General features: G+C 42.0%; 2 protein-coding genes across 4 annotated transcripts in view; both read right to left on the bottom strand.

Moving 5' to 3' along the window:
* The window catches only part of LOC137125018 (neuronal membrane glycoprotein M6-b-like), a 31602-nt gene extending 9582 nt beyond the window's left edge, over positions 1-22020 (bottom strand). Inside the window, exon 1 of one of the 2 annotated variants that reach the window (XM_067499888.1) lies at positions 22002-22020. In XM_067499888.1, coding sequence (XP_067355989.1) covers positions 22002-22005 — 4 coding nt within the window. In that variant the 5' untranslated portion in view covers positions 22006-22020. Of the gene's footprint in view, positions 1-11472; positions 11644-22001 lie in introns of those variants that run through there. The other variant, XM_067499887.1, reaches the window with a different exon arrangement.
* A 744-nt stretch (positions 22021-22764) lies between these two features.
* On the bottom strand, positions 22765-25258 carry gemin8 (gem (nuclear organelle) associated protein 8). Of its 2 annotated transcripts, none has more exons than XM_067501759.1 (4): positions 25139-25258; positions 24774-24842; positions 24123-24468; positions 22765-24000 (listed from the first exon to the last, which is right to left on the bottom strand). In XM_067501759.1, the coding sequence occupies exons 1-4, from the start codon at positions 25241-25243 to the stop codon at positions 23741-23743; spliced, it is 780 nt and encodes a 259-aa protein (XP_067357860.1). In that variant the 5' UTR covers positions 25244-25258; the 3' UTR covers positions 22765-23740. The 2 variants fall into 2 exon arrangements, with proteins under 2 accessions (XP_067357860.1, XP_067357861.1); XM_067501760.1 differs by having other exon boundaries at positions 24123-24465.
* Positions 25259-27340: the final 2082 nt, after the last annotated feature.

Here is a 27340-nt window from a genome sequence, read left to right as displayed (position 1 = left end):
ATCCGGAAATGTGAACGAAAAATTATTGAACTTAATTAACTTAAAAAAAAAAAAAAAGCTTCTCTGCATCTCTCTCCTCAGCTCTTTAGGAGGAGGGTCAAAGATATACTGTCTGACACGAAAGATGTTTAACACTTTCCTACCAGCTCTGTCACTGCTGCGCCGACTTGAACAATTCAGTCCACCATTAAAGTTTCCTGGCTCACTTTTAAAAAGCTTTGTAGACGCTCAAGGCTCAAGTCATTAAATGCACTGATCTGCACTGACAGCAAGCAACGCGTCATTCATAAAGCCGTTTTATTGTTGCAGCAGTGCAGCCACAGTTTTCACGGTTAAACCTGCAATAAGTCACTTGTTTGGCCACTTGTGGGCAAAAACACATTGTAATCGTATACGTTGAACATGGTAGCAAACAATTGCCTATTTGTAGCTCCAACAGGTAATGAGCAAAATCTTTCTGTGCTTTCTGTAATATGACTCATGCTGGTCTTTGTTTTAGTTCTACTGATTTCCAAGGAAACTATCTGTAAATGCTCCACTGTGGTTATCTGCTTTTGCTAACTTTATCAGCTTTTTGGTGGTGGGAACATGACCCTAATGAGAGGGGTGATAATGACCTCCAACAGTAAATGAGGTGAAAGAGGCTAACTGCATCTGGTGAGAATAGTCAGTGAGTGTGAGCAGCTCATCTTTTTTAATACACAAATAGTTATTATTGCACAGGAGAGAGGCCCCTGGCTGCAGACAAAGAGCAGACTGTGCTGAGAAGGTGGCTTTCTTGTTCTTATTCACCCGTACTCCTGTTTTTCTGCAGAACGAAGCCTGTAAAAATTTGTTTCCACAGCCGAACATAATCCGCACAGTTAATATCAACCTGTCATTTAGTTTGCTCTTTTTTTTATTTAGTCATATTCATCCAAATCGTCCTATTGGACAATTTCAGGCTCTTTGATTGGATAAATGAGACATGGCACAGCATAGACATGAATGGAGACCGAACTTGTCACTAATTGCAGACATCTTTTGTGTTTATGCTCCACTTCCTGTCAATCACCTGCCACCCACGGCACGGAATAATCCCTCAAATGCACGTCGCCTTGCAAAACTTTATTGTCACGTTGTCATTTGAATTGATAGCTTTTGTATAATGAAAACCTCTTTAACGTGTGGGCAAAGCATGCATTGCAAAATCACGCCAACTGCTGCACTGCAGGTAGATATGAACGGGATGCTCAACGTACACGTATTCTCTTAGAAGGAGCTTTCAGCTGCCATCTAATATAGCCTGGATTTATGTGCTGTATTTCTGTGCTAAGCTCGAATTCCTTTCTGCTATGGCCATAAAGTAGATTTAAACAGGAACTGGGAGCAGAGAGCTAGATTACATCGACTGTCCTGATAGTTAATGATTCGCCATAAACTGTACAACCCAGTGGCGCTGCATGATTATCGCCAACTGTTAGTACGCACAGCATCTGCCAGGAGTAACAGCATTAATAAAGCTTTTTGAATATTTCAGCGGCCGGTCTGGTCCCTGCTTGAGGCTCTGTTCCAATTTTGGAGTGCTGTATTCATAATGGGGCAATTTCCTCACAGTGCATTGTGGGTAGCTTCCCACAAGAGATGAACAGGACTTCAGAGAGAGAGAGAGATGGAGAAATGGTGTGGGTAAGTGAAAGGGAAAGAGATGGGAGGGAAGTGAATAAGATAAAAAAGAAGTCCCATCTGTGTGATGGCAGCAGACATCAGCCACATCAACACACACACACACACACACACACACACACACACATACACACACAAACTTGCAACTTCAGTTTAGGAAATTTCTGTGTTTCCCCTTGAGGAGAAGGATAAAATGCTCCTTTGAGCTTTTATAAAACCCTATTAAAATACAAAAAAAAAAAAGGGAACATCATAACCAGATGCTGACAGAGCTAAAAACAAGGCTTCATGTCTTTAATAAATAATTCTTCTTCATTCCAGCTTGGGTCCTATTTTTGTCCTTTTGGCTATTGTTTCTACAGGGTCTGACACCAGCGTACTTGCTAACATGTGGGAACACACTGGCATTGCCACAACAATGTCCAACGTGATGGGAAACAGAAGCAGTTAAATGATTGGGCTGGTTGTAAACAAGCAAACAGCTGAGTCAGCTTATCCAAGCCAATGGCGAGCATGTGTTACTCTGTTACTCTGCTATTTAGTTTGCTTTTAAATGATAGAAACGGCTCATCCATCCATTATTTGTAGTGCTTATACAGTCAGTGGCATCTCAGCTGTCAGTGGACAATAGGTGGAGTACTCGTGGATTACTTGCAGGGTCACCACATGGAGACAGACAACAACCCGACTCGGCGTCTTTGGACTGTGAGAGGAAACCAGAAAGTATGAGGAGAGCGTGCAAACTCCAGCATAATCAATTCATTTATGGTCATAAAGACATAAAAAAGGCAGAAAGCCCTGCTTGACAAGTAATTCACTTAATCTGGTCAAGTGATTACTCAACCAATTGTTTCAGTTTTAAAGAAAACATCTGTGTAATATCCATTTGCCTTAAGTCAAGGGGTTTATTTAAAGCCTGTCTGATGGGCTCTGTTTTGGTAAGATAATAATAAAAATCAGATTTTTGGACAAGCATGTCATTTATGTTAGGAACTTCTTCAATGCAAAGAAAACGGGTGCTTGAAAAATATGTGCAAACTACTCAGCTCAGCTCACCTCAACACACACTTTTCTGTAGAACAGCACAGCATGAGGGCACCGTTTCTCAGTAATCTGCTTCGTTTGAATGTTGATCAAGAGCAAACAATATGCTCATCCCTCCGTAAGAGGATGACGCCAACAGCCATCACCGAACCAAAACCATTTTTCTATTTATCCCACAGTACTGACCCTAATCTCCTGTTTGTGAGAAACACTTGGCCGGTTATGCAGCGTTACGAAGAACAAAAGGTTAGCATCTGGCCTCGCAGAGCCGAGCACAACGGACTGTGCCGCTTTAATATCCCGTTTCCTGCGTTCTTCTGTGCCATCAACACTTTCATCCTGATGATCTTTTTTGGGCGAGGGACTCGACAGCCAACGCATGCCAAACACATCTCCCCATGTTAACGTAGAATAAGTACACAGATGGGGCACACATGAGACGGGATGCTGTTGTATAAACATGCACTTACGCAGAAACACACACAAACTGTTCATCTGCTGGAAATTACAACCAGCTCTAACCACTGTATGAAGCCCTGACACCTCCAACCTCTGCACGCAATGAAAACATTTACTTAAAACTACAAAAATACTGCAAAACATCACATTCAAGAAGGCCACACTTCACTTATGTGCAGTATGCTCCCACATATCATAATCATTAAATCTTCATATGTTCTCTGGGTAGGTTTAAGTGCTTTTGCTTCTTTAATGTGTGAACTGAGTTGAAGCCTGAGAGCCCTCACACTCCTGAGCTTTTTTTTTTACCTAATGTTTCCTGTCACAATTCATCAGGATCCACATAAGATGCAGACAACAGATTTGCAGGGAGACAATACTGAGTTTCAACAAAACGACAAGTTTTGCTTTCGCAGCGGACACGTGTGCCAGTTTCTACACACCACTACATCTGTCATCTGGGTCAAACATATGTAGTTTTAGTATTGTGTTTGGTATTTCTTTGTAGGGAAAATTTGAAACTGACATTTAAAAAGGACAGCGAAAACCCTATTATGTAATGTTCAAGAGAATAAGACATGTAGAAGCCCATTTCTGTCCAGTGAAAGAAATAATAGATATAATAATAGATAAATAGTTAGTGGTGATATAAACTGGTAAAATGGTAGTGGTCAGTCAAAATTATAAGAATGTGAAAAGTGCATCAAAATCCAAATGTGAACAAAAAAATCTAAATGTGAACAAAAATATAAATTATAAACTACAACAATTATGAGATACTACAAATAAAATTGTAAAAAAAAAAGGTGAGCGAATCAGAGAGTCTTTGTATAAGATTAGACAATACGTCAAATTTCAATACACTAAATGTTTTGACCTGCAATAGCAAAGTATCCCAGTGTAACTCACATGTATAGAGAGAGAGAGAGAGAGAGAGAGAGAGATTTATTTCTTTTTTAAATAGCAGTAGATGCTCAAACCAAAGACGCTAAACTTTGAACTTTGAACAAAGGTTTAATGGGGTGGACAGACTCCAAATAGGGCGCCACATATGGAAAATGTCAAATTTAAAAAAACAATTTACACACTTTCCCCATGGGATCAATAAAGTTGTTTGAATCTTGAATCTTGAATGTGTTTTTCCTTTGTCAGCAACTCAAAATGTTCACAGTGGAGAAGATCCTCTGAATTATTATTATTATTATTGTTATTATTACTCCTAATTTTCAGTGTATTATCAAAGAATATGATGCGAGAAAGCAGTGTTAATTTCCTTTAAGGCTATTGAGTGTAATGAAGGAAAAACAGTAACTGTAAGAGCTTTCGGGTGCACTGTCTAGTCTCAGCACAAATGGCAGATAGTCCACTGACCACCCACAGGCTGTGAAAACTCTTTAACAACTCTCTTTTCTCTAATCTTCTCCCGTTCAGCACCTGTCGTGAGCTGCCGTCCACCGAGTCTTGTTCCGGCACAATGACAAATGGCCCCTCTGGCCAGAAGTGCTGTGACGTTGGACTGAATGGCTCCGCGGTTATGCAACCAACTTGGCTAATGTCACTTTCCGTGGGATCTCAAAGAAGTTGGTGGCCCTCCCCTGGCCCGTCCGCCTGCGCTCCACCAGCACCCCCCCTCCCCCCCTCCCCCTGATGTGATTATGAAGATTACATTTCCAGTGGCCGCTGGGGCTCGATAACCACTGTGTGTGTTAGAGTGTGAAGACTGACCTCATGCAGTTGGTTCTTCGTGCTTTTATTTTATCACATATGAAGGAAACACTGAACACGACATTAAAAACGTGGGAACTGATCAAAGCTTTGTAGAAAAATAAACTATTTTTAGACAGTTTTCTGCTGCATTATGTAATTAGCCTTTTGCTGTTGATTGATAAAATACACTGTTTTACGCAGTCATGAAAACAATATACCTTATATCATGAATCTTCTCAAACTAATAGCACAACAATGGAGTGTGGAGCACACATCACTCACGTCTGACACGGCTAATGATGACGAGTGCTAATCTGCATCAGGCATTTTATGGGCTATGGATGAGAGGAGCAGATTGGACATCAGTGGGTGATGGAGGAAGGCCAGAGGAGGCTGGCATTACTCAGGAACAAGGCATGCTGTGCCAACCTGCCACTTGCTGCTATTCATATTCCCACTGAACTCACTGGGGTTCAAACATAGACACAGCGCTGGAGGTCGACGCAGACATATTATTGTCTTGCATCTGTTGAGTTGCTCTCAACAAATTGATTGACAAGTCAGTCACAAAACATCGGATAACAGTGAATTTCAAACATTTAAAAATCAAATTTCAAAAAAACTATTTTGAATATAATAAACTACAATTTAACAATAACATGTTCATAAAGTGTTTGGCGTTAGAAACCATTTTCAACTGCAAATAGTCAAACATGGTTAATCTACATAAACTGAAAAATTAAAAATGTTCTTCATGTTTTTGATAGCAGAGGCACAAATTGCTTCCACATCTAAATACTCAACCACGCTGAGCAGACAGTTTCTTTTTTAAGTTAAGTCAGAAGAATCTCATTTAGGGAAGTCCCCCAAGCAATAAATAGAAACAAGACACATTTGTTCTAAATGGAATTGGTTTTGTAATTCACGTTCATATGTGAGGACATTGTGGGGACTTAGACAGCTGAATATGAACAATGTGGTGTCCCACACGGTCGCGCCCACATGTGTGCACACAAAAATAGCATTTTCTTCAGCGCAAGCAAAGCACAGACACAGACATTCCTCTGAACCACTCGTGGTCATTGACACGTAAACAAGCACAACTGCCGCGGCCGACACTTACACAAACACCGAGACACACACACACACAAGTGCGTACATATCCAGATGGAAGCTGACAGCATGCTTAGGGCAAATGGCTTAAAATGAGGAACACATGAGCCTCCCCCCCTGTGTGACGGCTTTCACATGCTCCCACAACATCACACACCTCAGGGGAGAGAGGAGAATAGGCGAAGGGTGTCTGTGTGTGGAGAAAATACCGATAAGAAGGAGAATCACAAGAGGACAGTGAGGAGAGGAGAGGTAACAGGACAAAGACATAAAGAAGACGTTGGTAGCAGTAACAAATCAGGCGTGGAATAGAAAATAGTTTAAAGAAGAGCCCCCCACTGTGCATGTGACTTGATTTGAGGGGAAATAGTGCTTCCTGTCTCCTCTCTTGCATGCAAACTCATCAAAACTAACAGGATTTGACCTGGAGATAAAGTGTTATCCTGTTTGACCGAGACGACACTGGTCCCAAATATAATGTGCTCGTGTGGGACAAAAATATGTTTGTTAGCAGCAAATAAATCGTCCTGTGGAAGCCTGTGTTTCAAGATTCTCAGTATTACTCTGACATCTTAATATCGTCAATACAGCTGAATGTGCACCAAACCTGGACTTTGTGCTAAAAATCATTTTTATATGCACTAACATTTTGATTGTATAGAGTTCTGGTTTGTTTTGTGCTCACTCAGTGCGTTATTGACTAACTGGTGTTAGGGCTGCACCTGGGACTCGCACCTGGGCTGAATCAGGTAAAATCTACATGGACCTTCCTGAAGAGGATGTAGTGTGGAAACGTTGGAGCTCATTTGGGAGCTTTTTTGGGAGTAAGTGATGCAAGTGATTCCACTCAAAGTAAGTTTATGTTTCTTTTTGTTTGTGTGAACTTAAAAACAAAAAAGCAGCAACAGTTTGCATTCTAGGAAATACAATGAAGGTTGGTGCAGGGCTGATGCTTTCAAGGGTTGGCATGTGTGTTAGGCTGCACCAGCAGGTGTCAGCAGCATCTTCTGATCAGCCAAGCACTTCACTGTCTGATACTTGACTACTGAAGAGGTCACAGGTGTAATTTTTGTACTAACATGGACGAAAATATTTGGATATGTGAAATTCCTCCATCTATAGACCACGTCTTGAATTTCTGTCCTAAAGTTACTATAAACACACGAGCTGAATTTCTGGTGATTCAAATTCCTTAAGAAGTGTGGAGTAAAAGCTTCTTAGGATCTGTATGTGTGTGGCTGCAGGGTTTTGCTTGGGTTTGTAAAGTGGCAGAAAAAATCTGAAATGTGCAACAGGTTTATTCAAATAGCGCTGCACCCTTCACACATTTCCCACACAGTTTTCATCAGTCAAATGAGTTTAAACTGTGTAGCACTGTGTTATAAAGTGCATTCAGGCAGATTTGAAAGAAAAGCTCCAAAACCAAGGAGGAATACAGTTGGATCAGTACGATCCTGGAGGTCTGACTGTTTGCTGCCACAGCAGCAGTAATCCAAATGTTTTATATAACATTAAACAAGACCTGCTCGGTCTACAGTTAGGTCAAGAAAGCAGGGATGGGAATCTGTCCAATATTTATCGGCATCACAAACCAAATGTCAGCGCCAGTAGGGAGAGCAGTTCGGCTCGTCTCTTGACGCCCCGCTTCACTGATCATCAAACAGGACTTGGCCTTTAGACTCAAGGCCCTAACCTGCACTACGCTGGACAGTGCAGCCTTTTTCGTGTTTGACCTCCTCAATTGAAAAACAAAATGAGAAAAATGACTGCAGAAATAGATAAACTGCAGATAAAATGCAGACATTTTGTTTAATTTTTGTGACAGAACTTTATTTCCTTTTTACACTCTGGGACCCAGTGGGGAGGTAAATACCACTGAACTAATCTATTAAATGACTAACTATTAGTGAGAAAAAGTCTATCTGAGCTGGTAAAGTTGGGAAGGCATCAGTCTTCTCATCTGATTATTTAGTTCCACCTCCTTTGACTTTATTTTCACATTTTGAATTAACTCTCTCCCACAAAATCTTCTCCGCAGGTCAAACATTGCAGGGGGAGAAGTTTGTGCTTCAGAGGCTGCAGCTTTCTTCCAAGCAGAACATTCAACAAAACCTGCAGCTCTGCAGACGCTGATTTAATCTCTCACGCTTCTGAGATGAACATTATGTAAGCGTGAGCACACACACACACACACACACACACACATACACAGATGTAGGGAAGCTGTGTATGTGAACAGGCCAATCATTTACAACAAAAGGGAGGACAGACAGATGCCATACGAGTACACTGAAATGCACTGAGGGCCATTTTGAAAACACTCAAAGCTGCCTAAGGGAGCCAGGTAAAAATAAAAATGCCACATGGGAGGCTTGCTTTCTCCATTCAGACTATCTCATGCTAATGAAATCAGATTTAATTGTACCTCAGAGAGCGTAGCTGATGTCTCGCCTGAGTTCTGAGCACAGTGAACCTCTACAGACATGCAGATTAGAGATTATAGGAAGCAAACAAGCAAAAAAGATCAATCCATGCCCACCAGTGCCGCACGGTCCGCCGGATTACAATCCATGCCTGAGCTCTGCGTTCAGTTTGTAATTACTCTCAGCTCAGTGTCATGCGGAGACACACAATAGCAGTGCAATCAGGAGTGTGGACTCTGTTTACCATAATTAAGGTACCTAATGCAGTGGCAGCTAATCAGCAGGCTCTTTACAGCAAACTGTGAACGTAGTAGCTGTGGGCGAAGTTAAATCATCCAAAATAAGTCATGTGGTCCAAATTCATACTCATTTAGATTTTATGGCTACAAACTACTACGGCAGAATAAAATGGGGAAATTCAAAGTCAGTTCAAAATGGACTTAAATGCAATACTTAAGTGAATGTACTTAGTTACATTCCACCACTCCAACATCTGCTTTCTGAATCGGAGGCAGCGCTGGCAAACACCAACACAAGCTCCTTACATGACAGCTCTCGCCTTCATGCCCTCACTGTAAATCTTCAGCTCCTTAACGGATGTTACAAGCTTATGGTCACATTCCAGATGTCAAAGGCACTCACGAATAGTTACGTCCTCCAATCCGCTCTGTTTTGGGTTGCTGGTGTGGGAGCGGCTTTGGTTCACACCTGGAGCACCCTGATGATAACTGCTCCCAAATAAAATAGTAATTTATGAATTCAGAGGGTTATTGCAAACTGCAGCTTTCCCCAAGCTCTCCTAACATGCACCCTGTGAAGGTGTGTGCCAAAGGCTCTGAATGGACACAGTTTTGCACCATGACCCGGAGACAATGATGTAATGGCTTTTTGAAACATGACTGCTGGGGGACAACCCCACTCTTCTGCACCTTACGTCACAGACAGTCTGTGTCTGTGACGTAAGCATCGCTACACATGATGCAGATCTTTAAAAGAGGATGAGAAATGTGGCATATGGACAGTAGCTTTAACAGCTTTTGGTGGCAAAAGCATGAAGTTAGAAATCACTGGCTGTTTAAAGTTTCTTTCCAAATTTGTAGAAATTAATGCCATTTTGTAAAAGTGGAACTAGATCCTATACTGTGCCAAAAATGCACTGCTGCACTTTGAATATTTGCTTCCAACGTGACATTTTGTGACACGGCTCTGATTATTTGTTTTATGTAAAACTCATAGCGATGTTGTTGTGATGAAATCTGTTCACTTTTTAAATATTCCCTTCCAAATGGAAACACTACATGCTATTTTTTTTTTAATGTTGAAAGATTCTTGACAGGATTCTCGATATTTTGTTAGGCAGAGGCCAAAAATCGCTACTTTTCAAACACAAACTCCTCATTATCACATGAAAGTGAATAAAACCTGTAGCACAGCAAGGGGGGAAAAGAGAGTGGACGTTGCTGTGAGATGAGTGAGTGTTCAGCCCTCCAGGTCCATGCTATAGTTGGTAATACATAAACATTCATGATAATTAGTCATTTGTTCTCATTCTCATTCTTTCATCGGTTCATCTGCATTCACAGTGTCGATGAACAGAGGATACATCATAATGATTTATACATTAAAGGGCAACTTCACCGATTTTTGACCAGCTTTTTATGGCTTTAGTTTAGGGTGTAAATATACATTAATGCATTTAAACTTCTTTCTGACTCCCCTATATTAAAATATGACTCTTTTACTAGCTGAAAAGCTGCTTTTCATCAATAGGAGTTTAGATGATGTCATCTGGGGAAGCGAGTTCACCGTGATTACAAACTGCAGTGCCAGGAACAAGATGACATAATCGGAAATCATGGTTCCTCCAAGTGATGTCATCTGGAGGCATTTTTCAGCAAGAAGTACAGACATATAGTTTGTTATAGGGGATTCAAAGGGAAAATTAATGGCATTTATGTACATGTACTATCCAAACTAGAACCAAAAGAAGCAAGTTGAAGCTCAGCGAAGGCGTATTTTGAGCTGATGCTGTGGATAAAATGCGCGTTCATATTTGTAACGAGCAATAAACAAGATGGCCATGACTTCACTAACTGCTGTCTCAAAGCTGAAGGATGGGATTTTTACTACCAAGCCACATCCACTGTGCACGGGCGGGTTTTGAGACCTCCAACGCACAAAGACACACCTACACAACACACAGATTGAGTGTGCGCGGAGGAACAGCAACAGTTTGGTAGGATTTGGACTAAATCAACAATTTGTATGGCTGTGCGCACAAAGCTACAGTTTGGATGTGAATTTATTTTGCAAAAACACCCAATGTTTGGAATTATGGGTTTATTAGATCACGCAGCGCCTCTTAAAAAGGCAGAATTTAATGTAATGCACCCGACAGAGGCCCCATTACCATGTCTGAGCTGATGGTCACAGCCATCCCTCTGCGTCAAAGCGCACCGCTGATCGTTTATCTTGTAGCCTCTTTGCTTTGCTCACGAACCCGAGCACTGCGGTCACACAAAACGCGCGCTTCATATGTTGCACCACCGACGATTAAATAACAGCGGCTGCTGCGGCGGGAGGACCGTAGAGGCGGCGTTTCCAGTCCGGACGGAAACAATGCGGCCGTGCACGGCGCGCACACTTCCCAGCCCCTTCAGCAGCCGCTCATTAAGCAGACATAAGCTCATAATGGTGCAGCAGTGCACCAACAAATTGGCATTAATACACGCTCCATAAAACCAGCCCGTGCACCTTCCACAACACATCATCCCGCCCACCCTCTTATTCTCCTCCGTCCGTCTCCAAAATCCATTTCAAGGCGCAAGATAACGCAGAAAACGTCAAAATTGCGCTCAGGATTGTGGGAGAAATCTCGGCCGTCTGCACCGCTCTCTGCCCAAATCGCCCTGCGATAGGTGAGAGGCCAAAAGAAGCAGCATCGCTATTGTGTCGCGCACAAGCCAGGAGCCATTGCAAGTAGGTTAAACCGCTCAGGCTGGCGCAGACGCAAAAGAAAATACGCTACAACTCGCAAAAGTCAGCGGCTGATTGAGCGTACCTTTACTCTCTTGTCCCTCGTCCTGAGTCTCCTCTGCGTTGGACTCCATGGCCGGCTTTGTCCCATCCATTATTTTAGAGGAATATAGTCTCCTTGTGGCACTTGCACCGTACAGTATGTGAATGGTGGAGCCTATTCTGGTGGCTTGATGCTCTCTCTCTCGCTCTCTCTCTGCCTCCCTCGCACACACCCTCCCGCTCCCTCTCTCTCTCTCCCTTCCTCCCTGTTAGAGCTTAGCACTGTCTCTGTATGTATCAACAATCCAGATTCTGGACACAAACGCGCTGTCAGATTGCATTTATGTCGCACATGCGGATAAGCTGCCCCACGAATGATGTCAGATGAGGATTCTGCCTGATAAAATCACTCTTAATTTGGAGAAAATGCTGCTGATGGCGACATATACTTCTTAATGATGGTGGTCTTCACATACTGAATCACTTTAATTTCAGTTTTTTTCACCAGTTTATTTTTTTTCTAAAACAAATGTCTGCAAGCGAAGCCACTGATCTTTTTATTTAAAAAATAGGACAAAATGTGCAGGAGATGCAAACTCATGTTCAACCATGCATGCATGAACATACACACACACACTCACCGCCCCCTCTCCATCTGGTGAGCTGAGAGAGGAACAGAGAGTCAGGGAGGGAGGGAGAGGAAGAGAGGGGAAATGAGAAAAAGAAGAAGACAGTGCTATAAGAGTGTGTAAGATAAAAGTCAGGGCTGACTGTGATTTTTGGGTTTGTTTCCCATCCAACCGGTCTTGTATTTCAATGTGAGCATACAGCCAGAATAACAAGTTTGGATATTTTGAGAAGCCAATCAGCACTTTAACTCCAAGGACTAGACAAGTGCAGTTGTGTATGATGATGATGTGAATTTCCCAACAAACGAGCATGTTACAACAAGATCCAATTCTAATTTCCCATGCTGCCAAAATACTGCGTTATTCCCATTGGACTGGAGAGCAGAACACACACGAACACACACACGATCCTCTGAATGTGTTATGCATTTGTTATTAATCGCACTCAAATTTCAACTTAAATGTGTGTTTAACTTAATTTGAGCTTTGACTCACACTGGACCAGTCAAAGCTCCCTAGCTGATAAACATGTGTCTGGCTTTATTTACAGTGGAACCCTTTGTTTGCCTCCAAGCGTGCTGATTGGCTCAGAGCAATCCAATGAGAAATTGAACAAGGTGAGTCCCCAAATCCCAGGGAAACGATGAAGAGAGGGTGTTTATTCAGAGAAGTGGGGGCGGCTTGGCTGACTCCAACATTTACCCCATTTTCTAATAATAAACACATCCAAAAACAATAGGACGCCATCTGTCTGGAATCCTCTTTAATAAGATTTTTAATTCAGGCCCACGTGGCCTTGATTCAGGCAAAGCTCAGCCAACTCAACAGTTAAGGACCTAACCCTGCCCCACACCCCCTCCTCCTCCTCCTCCTCACTCCACCCATATTGCAGACAGAGGTGATGACACCAGCCTCTATGCATCGAACGAAACATCAGACACCAGGATGGCTAACATGACATATATGACATTTAGTGCATCCATTCGCCGCCCGAGGGCTGGAATTCACGCCCACTCTGCACCATATGCTGGTGAATCAAAGAGGGTCACCCATCACACTGACTTTTTGACATTTGAATGCCTGTCTGATGCTGCGCCATGAGGAAACTTGATCTGCTGCATAAATGAATGAGCTTATGTAAGGTCTGTCTGTGCAGGCCATTAGTGAAAGCCTGTTGGGCGTAGTGCTGGTGAGCCACGTGAACTCAACCCAGGTAGAGGAAAGACTGTTATTTCCTTAGGGACACCAGAGCTAGAGCAAGGTCAGCTTTGTCAAGTTATTATTATTAGTGTTAAAGCTAATGATTGTTATTACTTGTTTTGTTTGACCAGCAACTTAGGTTGATTTAATTGTTTTTAAATAATATTTAGTTTCGATATTTGACCTTATGCCACTCAGACTGTAGTTATTAAAACGTGTAATTATATTTAAACATTGTGTTATGGCACTCAACGCTGACAATATTATCTGTTTGCAAAAATCACCTGAAAAACCAGGACCACACAGTATCACACACAGTGGACGTACAGCACGTCCTCTACAGTCTATGTTGTTTATACTGTAGTATCCACATCATACGATTTTTTTTTTTCATAGACGGAGAAAAATAAAGCAGGTGTAAATGACACAATTCATGCTCACAGAAAGAAAGAGCTTCCTTTGTACTTGTGTAACAATTCAATGCGGTGACATTTACTCTAAACTGTTATTTAGCAGGCTTGAAGGGTGAGTCCAATATTTCTCCCTGAACCCCCATAATCCCTGCTGGGTCCTACAGATTAAGGTCTTGTCCAGAAGATGAGATACAGTACTCCCTGGCACTCCTCACTGTCACTCTGTCTCATGCACACACACACACACACATGCATAACGTGCAGTGATTTGACTTTGGCCCAAACCTCTAATGTTGTGTTCCAGAAACACCAGAAAGTCTGAAATCTCATAGCTCGTACAAAGGCAGATGCAATTAAATGTCTTTTCGGCTCAGGACTTGAAGCAGGATTGGAAAATGCCAATAGTGCACAGATATTACAGTGATCGGCACACTGTTTGACTAACAAATGAACACTGGGGAACTGCTGTGCACAATTTCAACAGCACAAAAAACACACGGGGCCAAAGATGTTTGATGGGATTCGGGAGAAAAGCACCACCTGTTGTGTGGCCAAACAGGCCTGTTTGTCTTGCACCCAATTTCCTCCTTAGCGTGTCAGCATGCTAGCATTTTCTAATTAGCCCTAAAACGAAAGGAAAGCTTACAATGAATGGCTAAGTTTATTATGTGTAGGGGTCACATGTAGCGTGAAGCCTAAGCTGTGTCTCCACCAGCTGACTTTGCTGCATCATGTGTTATCCTGAGCCATTTCAGCCAATTGCCAGGCTTCAGACGGTTCTCAGCTGCACAAATGTTCTCCTCTGCCTCCACAAGTCTTTTTCCTTTAAAGGGAGAGCCGGTCGAAAGCCTGCTTTTCCTCATAACAGCGGGAGGGGGGTGGGGGCTGTCCCAGTATAATAAGGCCATCGCAGCTCCTTCATGTCAGCAGATGTGGAGCTATTGGAAGGAAAGAATAAGCAGAAGAAAGACAGAAAAGGCGGACGCAACAGTCTCTGGACACTTCTGCGAAGATCATCGAAATTGGCTTTAAAGTGCTTTTAAACTTTAGTTAAAAACATTTCCACAACAAGCTGATGGTCACATTCCCAACATCAGAGTAGTCTGATCTTAGAGTGATACTGACTCTGCTGTTGCCATGGAGACGCACAGCACTGCCGGGAGGCTGCACTGATTCAGATCTTTTAGCGATGCTATCAGTTCCTAGAAAACTTCTCATGTGGCCTCGTAACAGCTTGAATCGGCCAAGAGCCAGAAAAGAAATTAATAAGACGGCTATGAAAAGGGACTTACTGTAAAAGGAATCTTATCGCTCTTCTTCCGCAAAATATATTTTACTCCTACAACTAGCTCTGCTCAAGGCTACAGTTGTTGACATGCAGCCAATGTTTTAAGCTTTTCTGGTTGCCACCTGAAAATCATTCGAAAGAGAATTATGGTGTGGACAGTTAAAGAACTGTCTAAGTAAGTTAGTATTTTTTCCCCCGTGAAGTGATTTTATCAAAATCTAAATGATCTGAAATGTTGTCATGTTTCGACTGTAGGGATGGTTACAGCTATAACGATGGACTGCCGGGAAAAGCGTTGCACATTCAGGATAAAGTGTAGTGTCATCAGATCAAACCTGCAAAACTATTGACATTTCCATCAGCTTCAGTTCTAACATTTCACGATAACATCCATCATAACATCCATCATGATAACGCCAAACCAAATGATGAACAAAGATTTTAAGATTTGCAGTTTCCTTTGTTTCCTGTGTGATGCTCGGCCACGCTGCAGCCATCCCTTTGACCTTTTAACTGCTTTCCTGACACAGTGCTCACGGCCATTAAGCAGGTCTTTTGTTAAGCTCTGACACCGGCTATCAGGCTGTGAGCTCTGCTCCCAGAGGTTGACCTCACAATAACAGTATCTGTTCTACCACGCGTTGGGAGATAATGTTTTTGTGTCTGTCTGTTGTCTAACACAGGGCTCTAGGTGGTGCTAAATGAGATGAGCCTGCCTCCAAATGATGGCACTTGAGGAACTTAAGATTAGTTATATTCAGCTGACCATCATCTACTGTCGCTACACCAGTCGAGCTTCTCATCACAGCCTAGCAAATGTGTAAACAGTGGTAACAAGCCAAATCGACAGATTGTTATTTTGTGATAACCAATTTTGGCTATTTGGCATTTAGTTTGAACTAAGCTGTGAGTTTTTCCATTTTTCTTTTTTTTTGGCAACTGCAATGCAATCGAATGCAGGTTTCACTGCAGTTTTTGTACTTTTTCGATACACTAGAATTTCGAACTGCTCCAAACCTGAACAGTGCAGAGATAGTTAATGACACATCATTTGCCTTCTCTGCTCAGGACAGAGAAGACAAACACACAGTTTAATCCACTCCTTTGTCCTTTTGCTGGTGTGTTATGGTCTTGATAGAGCTAATAACTTTTCCTCTTACAGCTTCTTGTACAGCACTTCAACAAAGATTCTTCCACCCATTCGACCAAAAGCACGAAAGATATGTAGCCTTGAAAGAGAAAAGAAGGCAATTCTTCATATTGCAGCCAAGTGTCTGTCTGTGCTTTTTTCTTATTGGAGTCATGAAATGAGTCAAACTTTCTCCGGCCTGCAATAGTTTGATGACAGTTTTGTTCAACTGGCTTGTCTCACCTTGTATGTTCTCCTCTGGGAACTGATTTGTTGGTCTCTATTAGTCAAACAGAAGTGTTTTATCAGTGATGCCAGAATAACATCAAGCATAAACACACAAAGAAACGAGTACACACACACACACACACACACACACACACACACACACACACACACACACACACACACACACACACACACACACACACACACACACACACACACACACACACACACACACACACACACACACACACACACACACACACACACACACACACAGTGTCTCAGCGAAGGCTTTACGAGCCTCCCGCTGTTGCTTCAGTGTAATCCTCTCCATTTTAATGGGCTTCTAGCGTCCTCTAAAAGGGAAACCTTTGGCAAAGAGCAACAGAAGGGGCGGCACCTTTGCATTGTCATGTTTTCACCTGAGAAGTTCCTCTACTTTCTTGGTGTGTGTGTGTGTGAGAGAGAGAGAGAGAGAGAGAGAGAGTTTGTGTGCATATGTGTTTGTCATTGGTGTGTCCAGATCCGGGCCCTTAATCTGTGGTGGCGATGATGACCCAGTTTCCCACCCCACACCACCCCACCCCACCCCCTCCTCCACCCTCAGCTGTTGATCGCCAAGGAGAAGCTTCTTCGTCTCATCCTTCAACAGAACCGTTGGATGCTGATAAAAATAAAGGAATAATTTCAACAAATGTAGAATAGGAGTTAGTGTATTAGCAGAGAGGCTTTCTCTATCGCTCTCCATCTCTATCTCCTGTCTATTAAAAACAGACAGCATGGGCTACTTTAATGCAAATTCTTGCCTAATCCCATCCCATAATGCTTCGTCATCATCTGTGGTGCACCTGCACTTCAGTGGGCCCTGAATTTGCATTGAATTGCAAAGTTTGGCTAAAATGCTTTTAAGGATTTTGTTGAGCATTTGGCACAATAAGGCAGCAAAGGGTCTTTATCTCTTTCTTGCTCTTCTTCTATTCTCTCTCACACACCCACACACACACAGAACAAGACTAACACCTGACTCAAAAATCAAAATTCTAATCAAAGTGAGAAGTGAGGGAACATCTTTGCTTTATTTACAATATCTGACTCTTTCGGATTGGCTTAAACTAAACACACCTCCACACACAGACACACAAACTTGCCCCCGCCCGGCAATTTATCCAACGAGCTGCTAATCCTGCTGGCCCAGATTTGGTCCACAGTCTGCTCCACATGTTGTTATGTTGTCATCGTCATCCCCAACAACTGCACACACACACACATTCTCTCTTACACACTCATACAACCCCACCCCAATGCCAAAAACACACACAGGCTGACACACACACACACACACACACACACACACACACACACGGACACCCCCAACCCACTTCAAGGCTTCGAGAGTCACATGACTCAGGAGCTGCTGCACCTGTGACCTACTGTACCGAACTGCAAGCACACGCCAGGAGCAATGTGGGATAAGAGCTGTTTCCATCTACACAAGCAGTACACAAGCACACCATGAGTCACTGTGTGGAGGAAATGCACAGCAGGGTGGGCTCATCATCTTCATCATCCTCATCACTGCAGAGGTGGGAGAAGTGCGGCAGGAGGAGGTGAGGGAGAATGGTAATCCCTTCTTGTCTGTTGGTCATATACAAATATATTTTCACGCTTTGTCTATTTATTGCCTGTGTGGGCTCGTGCGATCAAATGTATGATTGTTTGCATGTGCAGGGATTTGAAATGACGCCCCTGTCTCGGAGCTTTGTGCTTCGGCACGTCGCCATGGCAACAGGTCCTCTCGACGACAACTCGTTCTGACACATCAGAGTAGCCGGTGGGTCGAGTTTAAAATGACAAGGAAGAGACAAGTGTAGCCTAAATATTACAGAAAATGTGAGGGTTGGAAGGTGGGCGTGTAGAGGACAGGCACGGGAGTTCTTTGTGTCTTCTACAGCCTTTAGTGAGTTACGAAATCTAAAAAAGCGTTTTTAAAAAAAGGGATAACATAAAATCAATAAGGTGCATAGGGGAAAAAAGACAGCAGTGAGAAACAAAGTAAAGAACAACAACAAATGTTATCTCCTGCAGAGTTTGAGGCAAAATAATGATTTTGCCAAAAACAAAACTGCACGGACCTCAGGTTGTACAATGGTTACAACCTGTTCGGTCTAAGAGAGATGATTAAAACCCAAAAATCCATTCTGAGCGTTACCGGAAGATGAGATGCTGGGGAAGCAGGTAAAGTTCTCCAGGCCGCACAAACAATGATGGCCTCTAAATTGCTAGTTCATGAATCTCTTTAACTTCTTCTGGTTGTCTGTCCTGCAGTGTTACTCGCCTCCCACCATCGTCTGGTCTCCTCGTCCTCCTGCACGCCTGCTCCCAATCTCCTCATCAACCCTTTTTTATTAAATGACTCTCCGACGTCAACCTCAGCACTTAAATCATATACTGTTAATTCGCTGAAATAAAATTACTGCTGCGCTGGTGTGAAGCTTTTTTGCGTCTAGTTGGAATTTGGTGAACTTTAACCGGCCAGTCTGGCCACTGATGGAGCCTTGTTGACAGTCCTGACCTTGGAGGGTAGGATTTGGAGAGTACAAAATGGTGGAAGCTATTGCACCTCTGCTTTTACTTAATCATGTTTGTCAGAATATGCTTCCTAAAAGATTAATGTGTTATACAAGGCCTCTTCTAAATAAGCTGAACTACATGTCCCTGTGGGAGGTGTGTAGCCTAGTAGCCTAGTTATTATTAAGCTTATTTAGTCCCATGTACAAAGCACTCGGGGGCCATCAACACTAAAACCCACCTTGGGCCCCAACAGGGTTTGGTTCGACCCTGTTCTTCCCTCCGATTGTACTGGACTCTTCAAACGGTTTACTGAGCTCCTCCACTTACACATATCTGTCTTTTCATCCTCACACCTTCACAACAATTAGCTCGGCTTCGCTCGGCGTGGCCGCTAATTCCAAATTTCTCAATTGTCACTCTTAATTTCACTCTTGCGCTATAAAGATTAACGGTTGTGCCAGTGCTTATATAAATCCTTCAGAGTCAATTTAACACTTTTGTAAAGTTTTAAACAGCTGCCCCAGACCCATGTCAGCTGTGTGAGGGGAACAAACAGCTCTCAGATCAGCATTTGTCACCCATTAATAATTAACATTGAAAAATCAACACTTGTTAATGCAGGAAACTGTGGAGTGAACCTCTGAGTTCGAGGCCTTTTAATGATAATTTGCTCGCTTTCTTTGTGTGTTTTATAGCAGCCATTCTATTTTATACATGGACACATATGCAGAGAATATAAAAGCTCTTGAAAGCATGTGAGTTTTAATTAGAAAACTCAAATTTCTTCCATTTGTGCAGCTCTATAAGTACCATTTTCATATAAGGACCTTTGTTTTTAGCCCTCCCCAGACTATACTTTAAACAAACTTGCTGTGGTTTAAGCATTGGCATAGTCTTACTCTAATCAGGTCAGAGGATCGTTCCACTTTTCTGCTTTTTTTCCAGCTGAGTGATCATTTCTTTCCTGGAGAATAAAACAATCTCCAGCCTTTGAAGTCGGTCTGCTTGATGGCTGTTACATTCTGCAGATCAGCGCATAGGAAATCCACAGGAGAGGATGCAAGAAGATATGACTTTCCTCGTTGAGCCGAGCAGAGACGAACTGCAGCAAAAAAATATAAAATAAAATAAAAAAAACCAGAGCACAAAGAGCGAATTCACGAAGGAGGATGCGTGGGGAGGGGGAGGAGGTGGAGGGGGGAGGAAAGAGAGGGAGACGGAGGAGGGGAGGGGAGTAATGGAAAGAATAAGGATAGAGACAATGAGCAGGGAGATGATGAGAGGAGCAGATGCGGATGAAACATGGGATGATGATGATGCTGACAGTGATGAGATGAAAGTAGCAGTTTGGGGAAATAACAGGCGAAACGGGGGCTGCGGAAAGAAGAGAGGTTTACGACGGCTTCCTGCAGAAAAGTGGCCCCAGTTTCCCATCGCACTGAATTAAGTCACTCAGCTACATCCTGTCTGTTCTCAACTTCTCGCCAGCCTGAAGGCGATAAACAGGCCTGCTGCCTTATTGGAACCAGATGTTATGAACGGGAGAGAGAGGGAAGAGAGAGACAGATGTAGAAGAAATAATGGAGTAATGCATAGAGATAGAAATACTTTGCATCACCGATTAATGAGATCAAACTGAATGCTACTGGTTTCTGGTCCGACTCCAGTAAAACAGAGGCAGAAAGCTGAACTTTGGCCAAGACTTTCTGGTCTGGCTACAGCTTCCCTGAACAAATTGCAAACAATGCTGTGACCATCTACAATCTGTTTTCTATTGCTTCGTCCGTGTAAGGAAGCGTTGATTAAGTATTTAGTGGAATTAGCTTCAAACCGATGTGTTTTGTAGGTGTTTTTTCAGGGTCACGCTGCTGAATGGAGTTGGTGTCATTCCGCTGCAAGTGAAACATTTCACAGGGGAACAGAAAAAAAATCTCTGCTGCTGCATCTGTGTCAGCTCTGCCCTGGACGCCTGACTGTTTAGACAAATCGGTGGAAAATAAGCAACGAAAACACAACTACACACAATTATTTCGGTGTCTAAAGGTATTATTCCAAAGTGGTCACCGTTTTGCACAGTATCACAGCTTTTCTCACATTTAAAAAAGGATAAAAGAAAACAAAACAACAGAGCAGATTCCAAAACTGGCAAACTTGAAAGTCCAATCACACCTTTTAGAAATGGCTTTGGTCCTGTTTCTCCAGCTCACACATGCCCTGTTGTCGTGATTACAGTGAGATTAGCTGATTATATAAACCTTTAAAAAAAATACAAAGCAACAACAAAATAATGTGCTTAACCCTGCAATTCCTGCTACAAGTGTCCACTTCTACACAACAGCAGTGGTCTTCTGTGTTTCAGGCCAGTTCAGCCTGATTACTTCACAGTGGGGGAATGGATCACTCCTGCTTAATCCAATCAACATCAACTCTCACATGGTGAGCTGGGCTGAGGTGGAGAGGATAAGATGGGTAATGGTCAGGTGGTCTGACGTTTGACCTTTTTTAACAGCAGATATGTGCCTGGAAATATCTCAAACGTCTGACCATTCACACATAATACAAATCATAACACAAATCATTGTTTTAAAGATGTGATGTTTTAGAAACTATCTGGAAAAAAATGCATTGATTGCACATTTTACATTTCTCCATTGCTTTCCAAGACACAGTTTTGTCTTAACCTTTAGAATCTTTAAACCTAGTGCTCTCCACTGACACGCAACACACACACACACACACACACACACACACTTCTCCACACTTTATTATGCACAGAGACACAAATTGATTTCTGTTGTTAGTGTGATTTAAAATGTTACTGATCTTGTAATCAGTGGAGAAAACGCTGCAAGAAATGCGAGACGAACTGGTGAGAGTTGACAGTCTGAGGTTTCACGCTTCTCCTCTGAACCGATTAGCGGACATGCGAATTGGAATCAATCGCACCGGCAGCCGATGCGCAGAGCGCACAAACTGCACAAGATCCCTGCAGCAACACAAAGCCTCCAAATAACCAAACCAACACAAAACACACACACACACATTTAGAAATGATCCCATGTCGTGCGCAGAAGGAAAACTCAAACAGAAACGCACAGAAAACAGTTCACTTACCCATTTTTCTGCTGAGACAAAAAGTGAGCTAAGTCCCCAGATGTGGTCCACAGGTTGTTTAAAGGGGGGCGGCAGCGTGCAACAACTGGACGTCCCGTTTTGGAACAGGGTGGGTTGGGGGGGAGGGGTGACGTCAAAGCTGCAGAATTCATTAAACCAAACACACTGCACGTCCTCACATCGGCTCCACTTGTGTTATTAAATATAGAAAATATTTATAGCTAAATATAAATAGACTATTATTTCTATGGAGGCGTCGTTTATCATGTTTTATTGTTACCAATATTCTAAAATTCTAATCAGTGATAGTTGCCAACATATCTTTCTGGGATTTGGATGATACACTGCGTGTGCGTGTACACTCACTGACCACTTTATTAGGTACACGTGTATAATCTAACTCAATCCAATGCAGCAGCTCTGCCATGAATTCTACTTTTACAAATTCTCAGTTTATAGGTTGAAACTGTCAGGTGATAATTCTACTCCACCCACTTCGACCTCAATAATAAACAAAATAGAATTGTCGCTTTTCTACTCGCTCTAACGTAACTAAATGTTAACAGTAAAATGTTTATTTTACATTTTTTTATTAGTGCTTTTACTTGGATACATTTTGCTCATTAAACTTGTGCAGGACTTTTACTTGTACTGTAGAATCTTTGCAGTATTTTCGGGGTCAGAAATTCTTGGGAGTGAAACTGTGACCACTCCCAAAATAGCTTAAAAAAAAAAAGAAGCTGCCTTCACAGCTTATTATCAGTATCTTGACAAGAAAAACTTTATTCTGTTTGGGTAAGAACCACTTTGTACAATGCAGAACAAGCAAATTAAGTACTTAATAATCGGAAGAAGGAAAAAAAAATAAAAATACTGTCCCGAAGCTAAAAAGCTGAGTCAGATGCTCATTAACACTGAGTTAACCAATTAATCATGAACAACAAAGCAGGTTTTGACCAGGCATAAAAAAAAAAAAATCTTTATTCCAAACAAAATGTATATTAAAAATAACTTAGTTAGAAAACGGCACTGGGTGCTGCAAATACATGATAAAAGAGACTATTCAATGTCCCTCCTGAGAAACCACAGAAACACCATTGAACCAAGTGAAGTGTCAGACTCAGACGGGCGTCGTTTAAAGTTACTAATAGTGATCACTCTTCCTGTGTGTTGAAAAGTTGGAATATGTGAAGCAGCCACACAGTGCTGTTGCTTCCAAGTTTGAACACGGAAGGGGGAATTAAAAAAAAAGCTAATTTGACAGCCATAAGAGAAGCTGCTGCAGCATGAAACATGGCCGAGCTCGAGGGCAAATAAAAACAGATTAAGAGGAAACACCAGACACATGTTGTTTGGATATATTTACATCATCTATGGGGGCAGTTCTACTGTACCTCTGACCCTCAGCTGACACTTTTAAGTCTTTATCTTTATGCAGGTGTTTTTATCTAATAAATAATAAAAAGTCAAATCCAGCCGTCTATATATTATTACAACCATAAGTTGTCATTCAGGGCAGCAGCTGACAGGTCAGTGACATTGCGTCTGGCTAAGCAGAATCTCAGCTAATGGTTGTGACTTTTTGGTGCTTAATATAACTTCTTACCCTCAGCTAACCCAAACCATTAGTTCTGCATCAGCAGCTTCGTCAGCCACAGTCCACAAAGCTGCTGTCTCACCAGGAGATCGGGACAGCGATCTTTTCCAAACCGAACAATTTACAGCTCTGCCTACAGCCCTTACAATTTCAGCGGGATAACAGGCCAGTACTTGGGCTGCTTGAGGTCACAGTTCCTGTCAAAATTGAGCTGCATCGCCGCCTCCATGGCCATGATCTTGGCTGCGTCTTTGCCATACAGCTTCTGCATCTCAGCCCTACGTCTCTCACCGGGCCGCTCGGAAGGAGGGCCGGCGGTACTTCGCCTGGAGACACTACGCAGGTCCTGGTCGGCTGGCACGTAGCTGTCCTGCTCCTCAGCCTCCATCTGCTGCTGCTTTTCTGCAAAGAGAAGGAAAACAGATTATTATTAGGCTAATAATCTTCATGGTGTGCCATTTTTCTTTTAATTTAAGCCGTAGTATCCATGCTGCAATGCAAATTAGCACATCACACTGTCTTACTCAGCTCCTCTCTGTGCTTCTCAGTCTGGGCGAAGTATTCCCGAAGCTCTTCGCTGATCTCCATGTTGCTGACGTCACACTCAAGCTCACTGTCTGAGCTGCTCTCCTCATCATACCCGTCCTCTGCATCTTCGCCACCACTCTCTCCTGAGTGCCAGTCCGCATAGCGCTGCTGTCGGCCGGGATACCACTCCTGGCAGTGGCCAGGTCCGTAAGCAGCCTCCAAGGCCTTTTGGTAAGCGCGCATGTGTCTCTGGTGCCAGGCCATGGCCTGCTGGTAGTGCTGCCAGTAGCGGCTGTACACTGGGCTGGAAAACCTAGACATCACAGCGTTGATATCCTCCTGCTAACGAGAAGGTTTATGTCACATGATCATAGCCTAATTCACAGTCTTTAGAACTTTGGCAGTGAATTTAAAAATCAAAACATCATTTTATGTGGTGGCACTAAAATGCACATTAGGGCTCCAACACATAGTTTTAAGAAAGGACAAACATTAATGTGTCAAAAGTTCAAACAAGTGTCAGTTACTGGTGGATCAGCTGATGGCCCACGTCCTTACTGACAGGGGACTTTCTTCCCCAGTGCACTTTTGCATATTAAAATATAGTCAGACCAAGCTGGAAACATTGTTTCCCATGATTCACTTACCATGACTCGATGTTGCTGCAGCTTTGTGGACCTGTCAACTAACACTGCAAAGGTTATAATAAATGCAGCCTGTGGACGAGACGGAGAGAAAGTGTCATTAACAACCAGTAAACGCAGACGACATTAAAGCCTTGACGCATTTATTAATACTAAATTATCCAGACAACTGCTGTTGAGCTAAATTTAACTGTGGGGGGGGGAAGAAGGACGAGGACACGCGTTGACATCTTGAAAACAAAGATGGATGCGCACTGCGAACAACGAGACACGGAATGATCGAAAGCGCGCGACTTAACGTACGGTTAATACACGTAAAATAAAAAGTATTTTTATGTTGCGAATGTCTTTCACTGGGAAACACTTACATCTGTGACGTTCGCCACGTTTAGCGACTCGCGACGATTCCTCAAAGGAAAATTCCCAGCAGCCTTTGTGTCACAACAAAACAATCGCTGGCTATTTGGCGCCATCCAGTGGCCACAGTGCAAACACGCCACGCCGACAGAATGGAATTTAATAAAATATTCCTTTAATATTTATACATCTTATGGTTATTTGTAATCCAATTTTACTGTTACATATTAACTTTAATATTTATTGTTTATAGAATGTGTTGAGTTACATTTTTCATATCTATTACCAAATTATCAAAGTAGTTCTGTGTTCCATGATAGAGTCAGAGAACAAAACGAAGGTTTTGTTTTGCTCAAGGTAAAGTTAATATCATGTTATCTTTAGCTTAGTTTGCAACTTATTTTCTAAAATACCACTTAAAAGAACTATTTTATGTTTATGTTACTATGTTTATGTTAGGTTCCATTAATAACTGATTAAAAAAAACTGGTTGCTGTACTTTAGCTTGAAAAAAATATTAATCAAATTGTGTATAACCACGTTGTTTGCCGTGACTGCTGATCCCTTAAAGTTAGTTAGGGAGTTTAATATCAGGAAAGAGTTATTCATAATCTTTTGTTTTACTCTTCATGGTGTGTATATTAACTAGATTTACTGTTCTGATGACAATTTGGTTTACAACACTGAGAAATGTTTGCAACAAGTAAAAACTTCCCAGAAACCTATGAAGGAAGTTGCAAGACAGTAATAGCAGAAATGTTAAAGTATCAGGTACCATTGCATCTGTCAGTGAGTCTTCGAAAAGACTTAATTCATTATTGTTTACAGGTGTGAGTTTTACCTGATCTTGATTGTGCACCTGATGCATGAGTAGACAATCATTTCTCCCAGCCGACCTGCTGCAGAAGCAGAAGTAATGTTATCTCCTTTTATCTCTTAATTCTTTCTTTTTTCACACTAAAGCAAGTTAAGTTATTTTAGATGTTAGCGTGTGTTTCTCTAACAGTATTTCTTTGCTAAAAACTTTAACTTTACTTTCCTTTCCACATAGTGTAGCTGTGATATCAGATATCTGACTGCTATGTTGGTCAACAGTGATAATTACATTATGTTGGACAAAATGTAACAAGAACAAGGAGGTGTAAACCCGAATAGTCAGGCAGAGTAGTGTGAGACTTGTTTGCTTGTATATCTGGGTCAGGGTTTGGCTCAAGGCCTCAAATGCAAAATACAGATGTGCCATTTAAAAACACATTTCCCATTATTTTTGTATAATGTTGAAACAAATTCATATAGAAATGTTATGTATTTTTTTCTGTATTTCTGATACAGATTCATAGTCACGATGGTAAAACAATCAGTAAAAAGTAGCCACTTAAGTATTAGTGCTGCCGACAGAAATGTCATAATCATTGCTGATTATCTGTTTGTGCTTTGTAGCAGTTTGAAGGACAGTGAGGACATCAAGTTTTTTCCCCACATTGAAGACCTACACAGTCCCAGTGTGTGTCCCTTTTTCACAGGAGTGAAAAAGGAAGTGAACCCCTAGACACACACAAGTCTGTGTGTATATAATGTTTTTGATCTGAGTATATTGCCTGTCTAAATACTAATTCTTCATTATGGCTTTTTTAGAATAATCATTGTAGTTCAAAAATCATTTAATGCATGATGCCAAAAGAGTTGGTATTAATTACACTCAACTCTGAATTACATTAATTGAGAGTTGACTTGTAATGCTGTGCTGGTGGACGTTCAAACATGAATATTGTACATGATAATTTGGCTCTCGGTTTGACTCAGACTGACAATGTAAGGAGCACAGAGTACAAACCACAACACACATACCAAAGATAAAAATAAGAGCTGTTAGGTTCTAACTTAGTTAAGCTGTGGCTTCTTTCTTGTGAAAGTAGCTGAGTAATACACAAGTCAAATGATGGAAGTCTGATGCTGTTATAGCCCTAGTGTTTTTTTATCTTTGTCGGTGGACTTTGCACATAATTGAGTCAAATATGTCTAGAAATAAAAATACTGACTGGTGGCTACATTTATTCTTTAGTTGCTTGAGTGTCCTGTGCCATTTGAACCAGAGTCCAGAAACGTAAAAACATTCCCACTCTTATTGATAAGCGACTATTTACCATAAGCAGCTATTTATGACTTGTTCTTGTCTGCTTCCCATAAACCTGTATCTATTTAAATCTGTCTGC

Source organism: Channa argus, chromosome 4, assembly GCF_033026475.1.
Source record: "Channa argus isolate prfri chromosome 4, Channa argus male v1.0, whole genome shotgun sequence".
Classification (NCBI taxonomy): domain Eukaryota; kingdom Metazoa; phylum Chordata; class Actinopteri; order Anabantiformes; family Channidae; genus Channa; species Channa argus.
The sequence above is the reverse complement of the archived record's forward strand: the minus strand, read 5'-3'. Positions and strand labels throughout refer to the sequence as shown.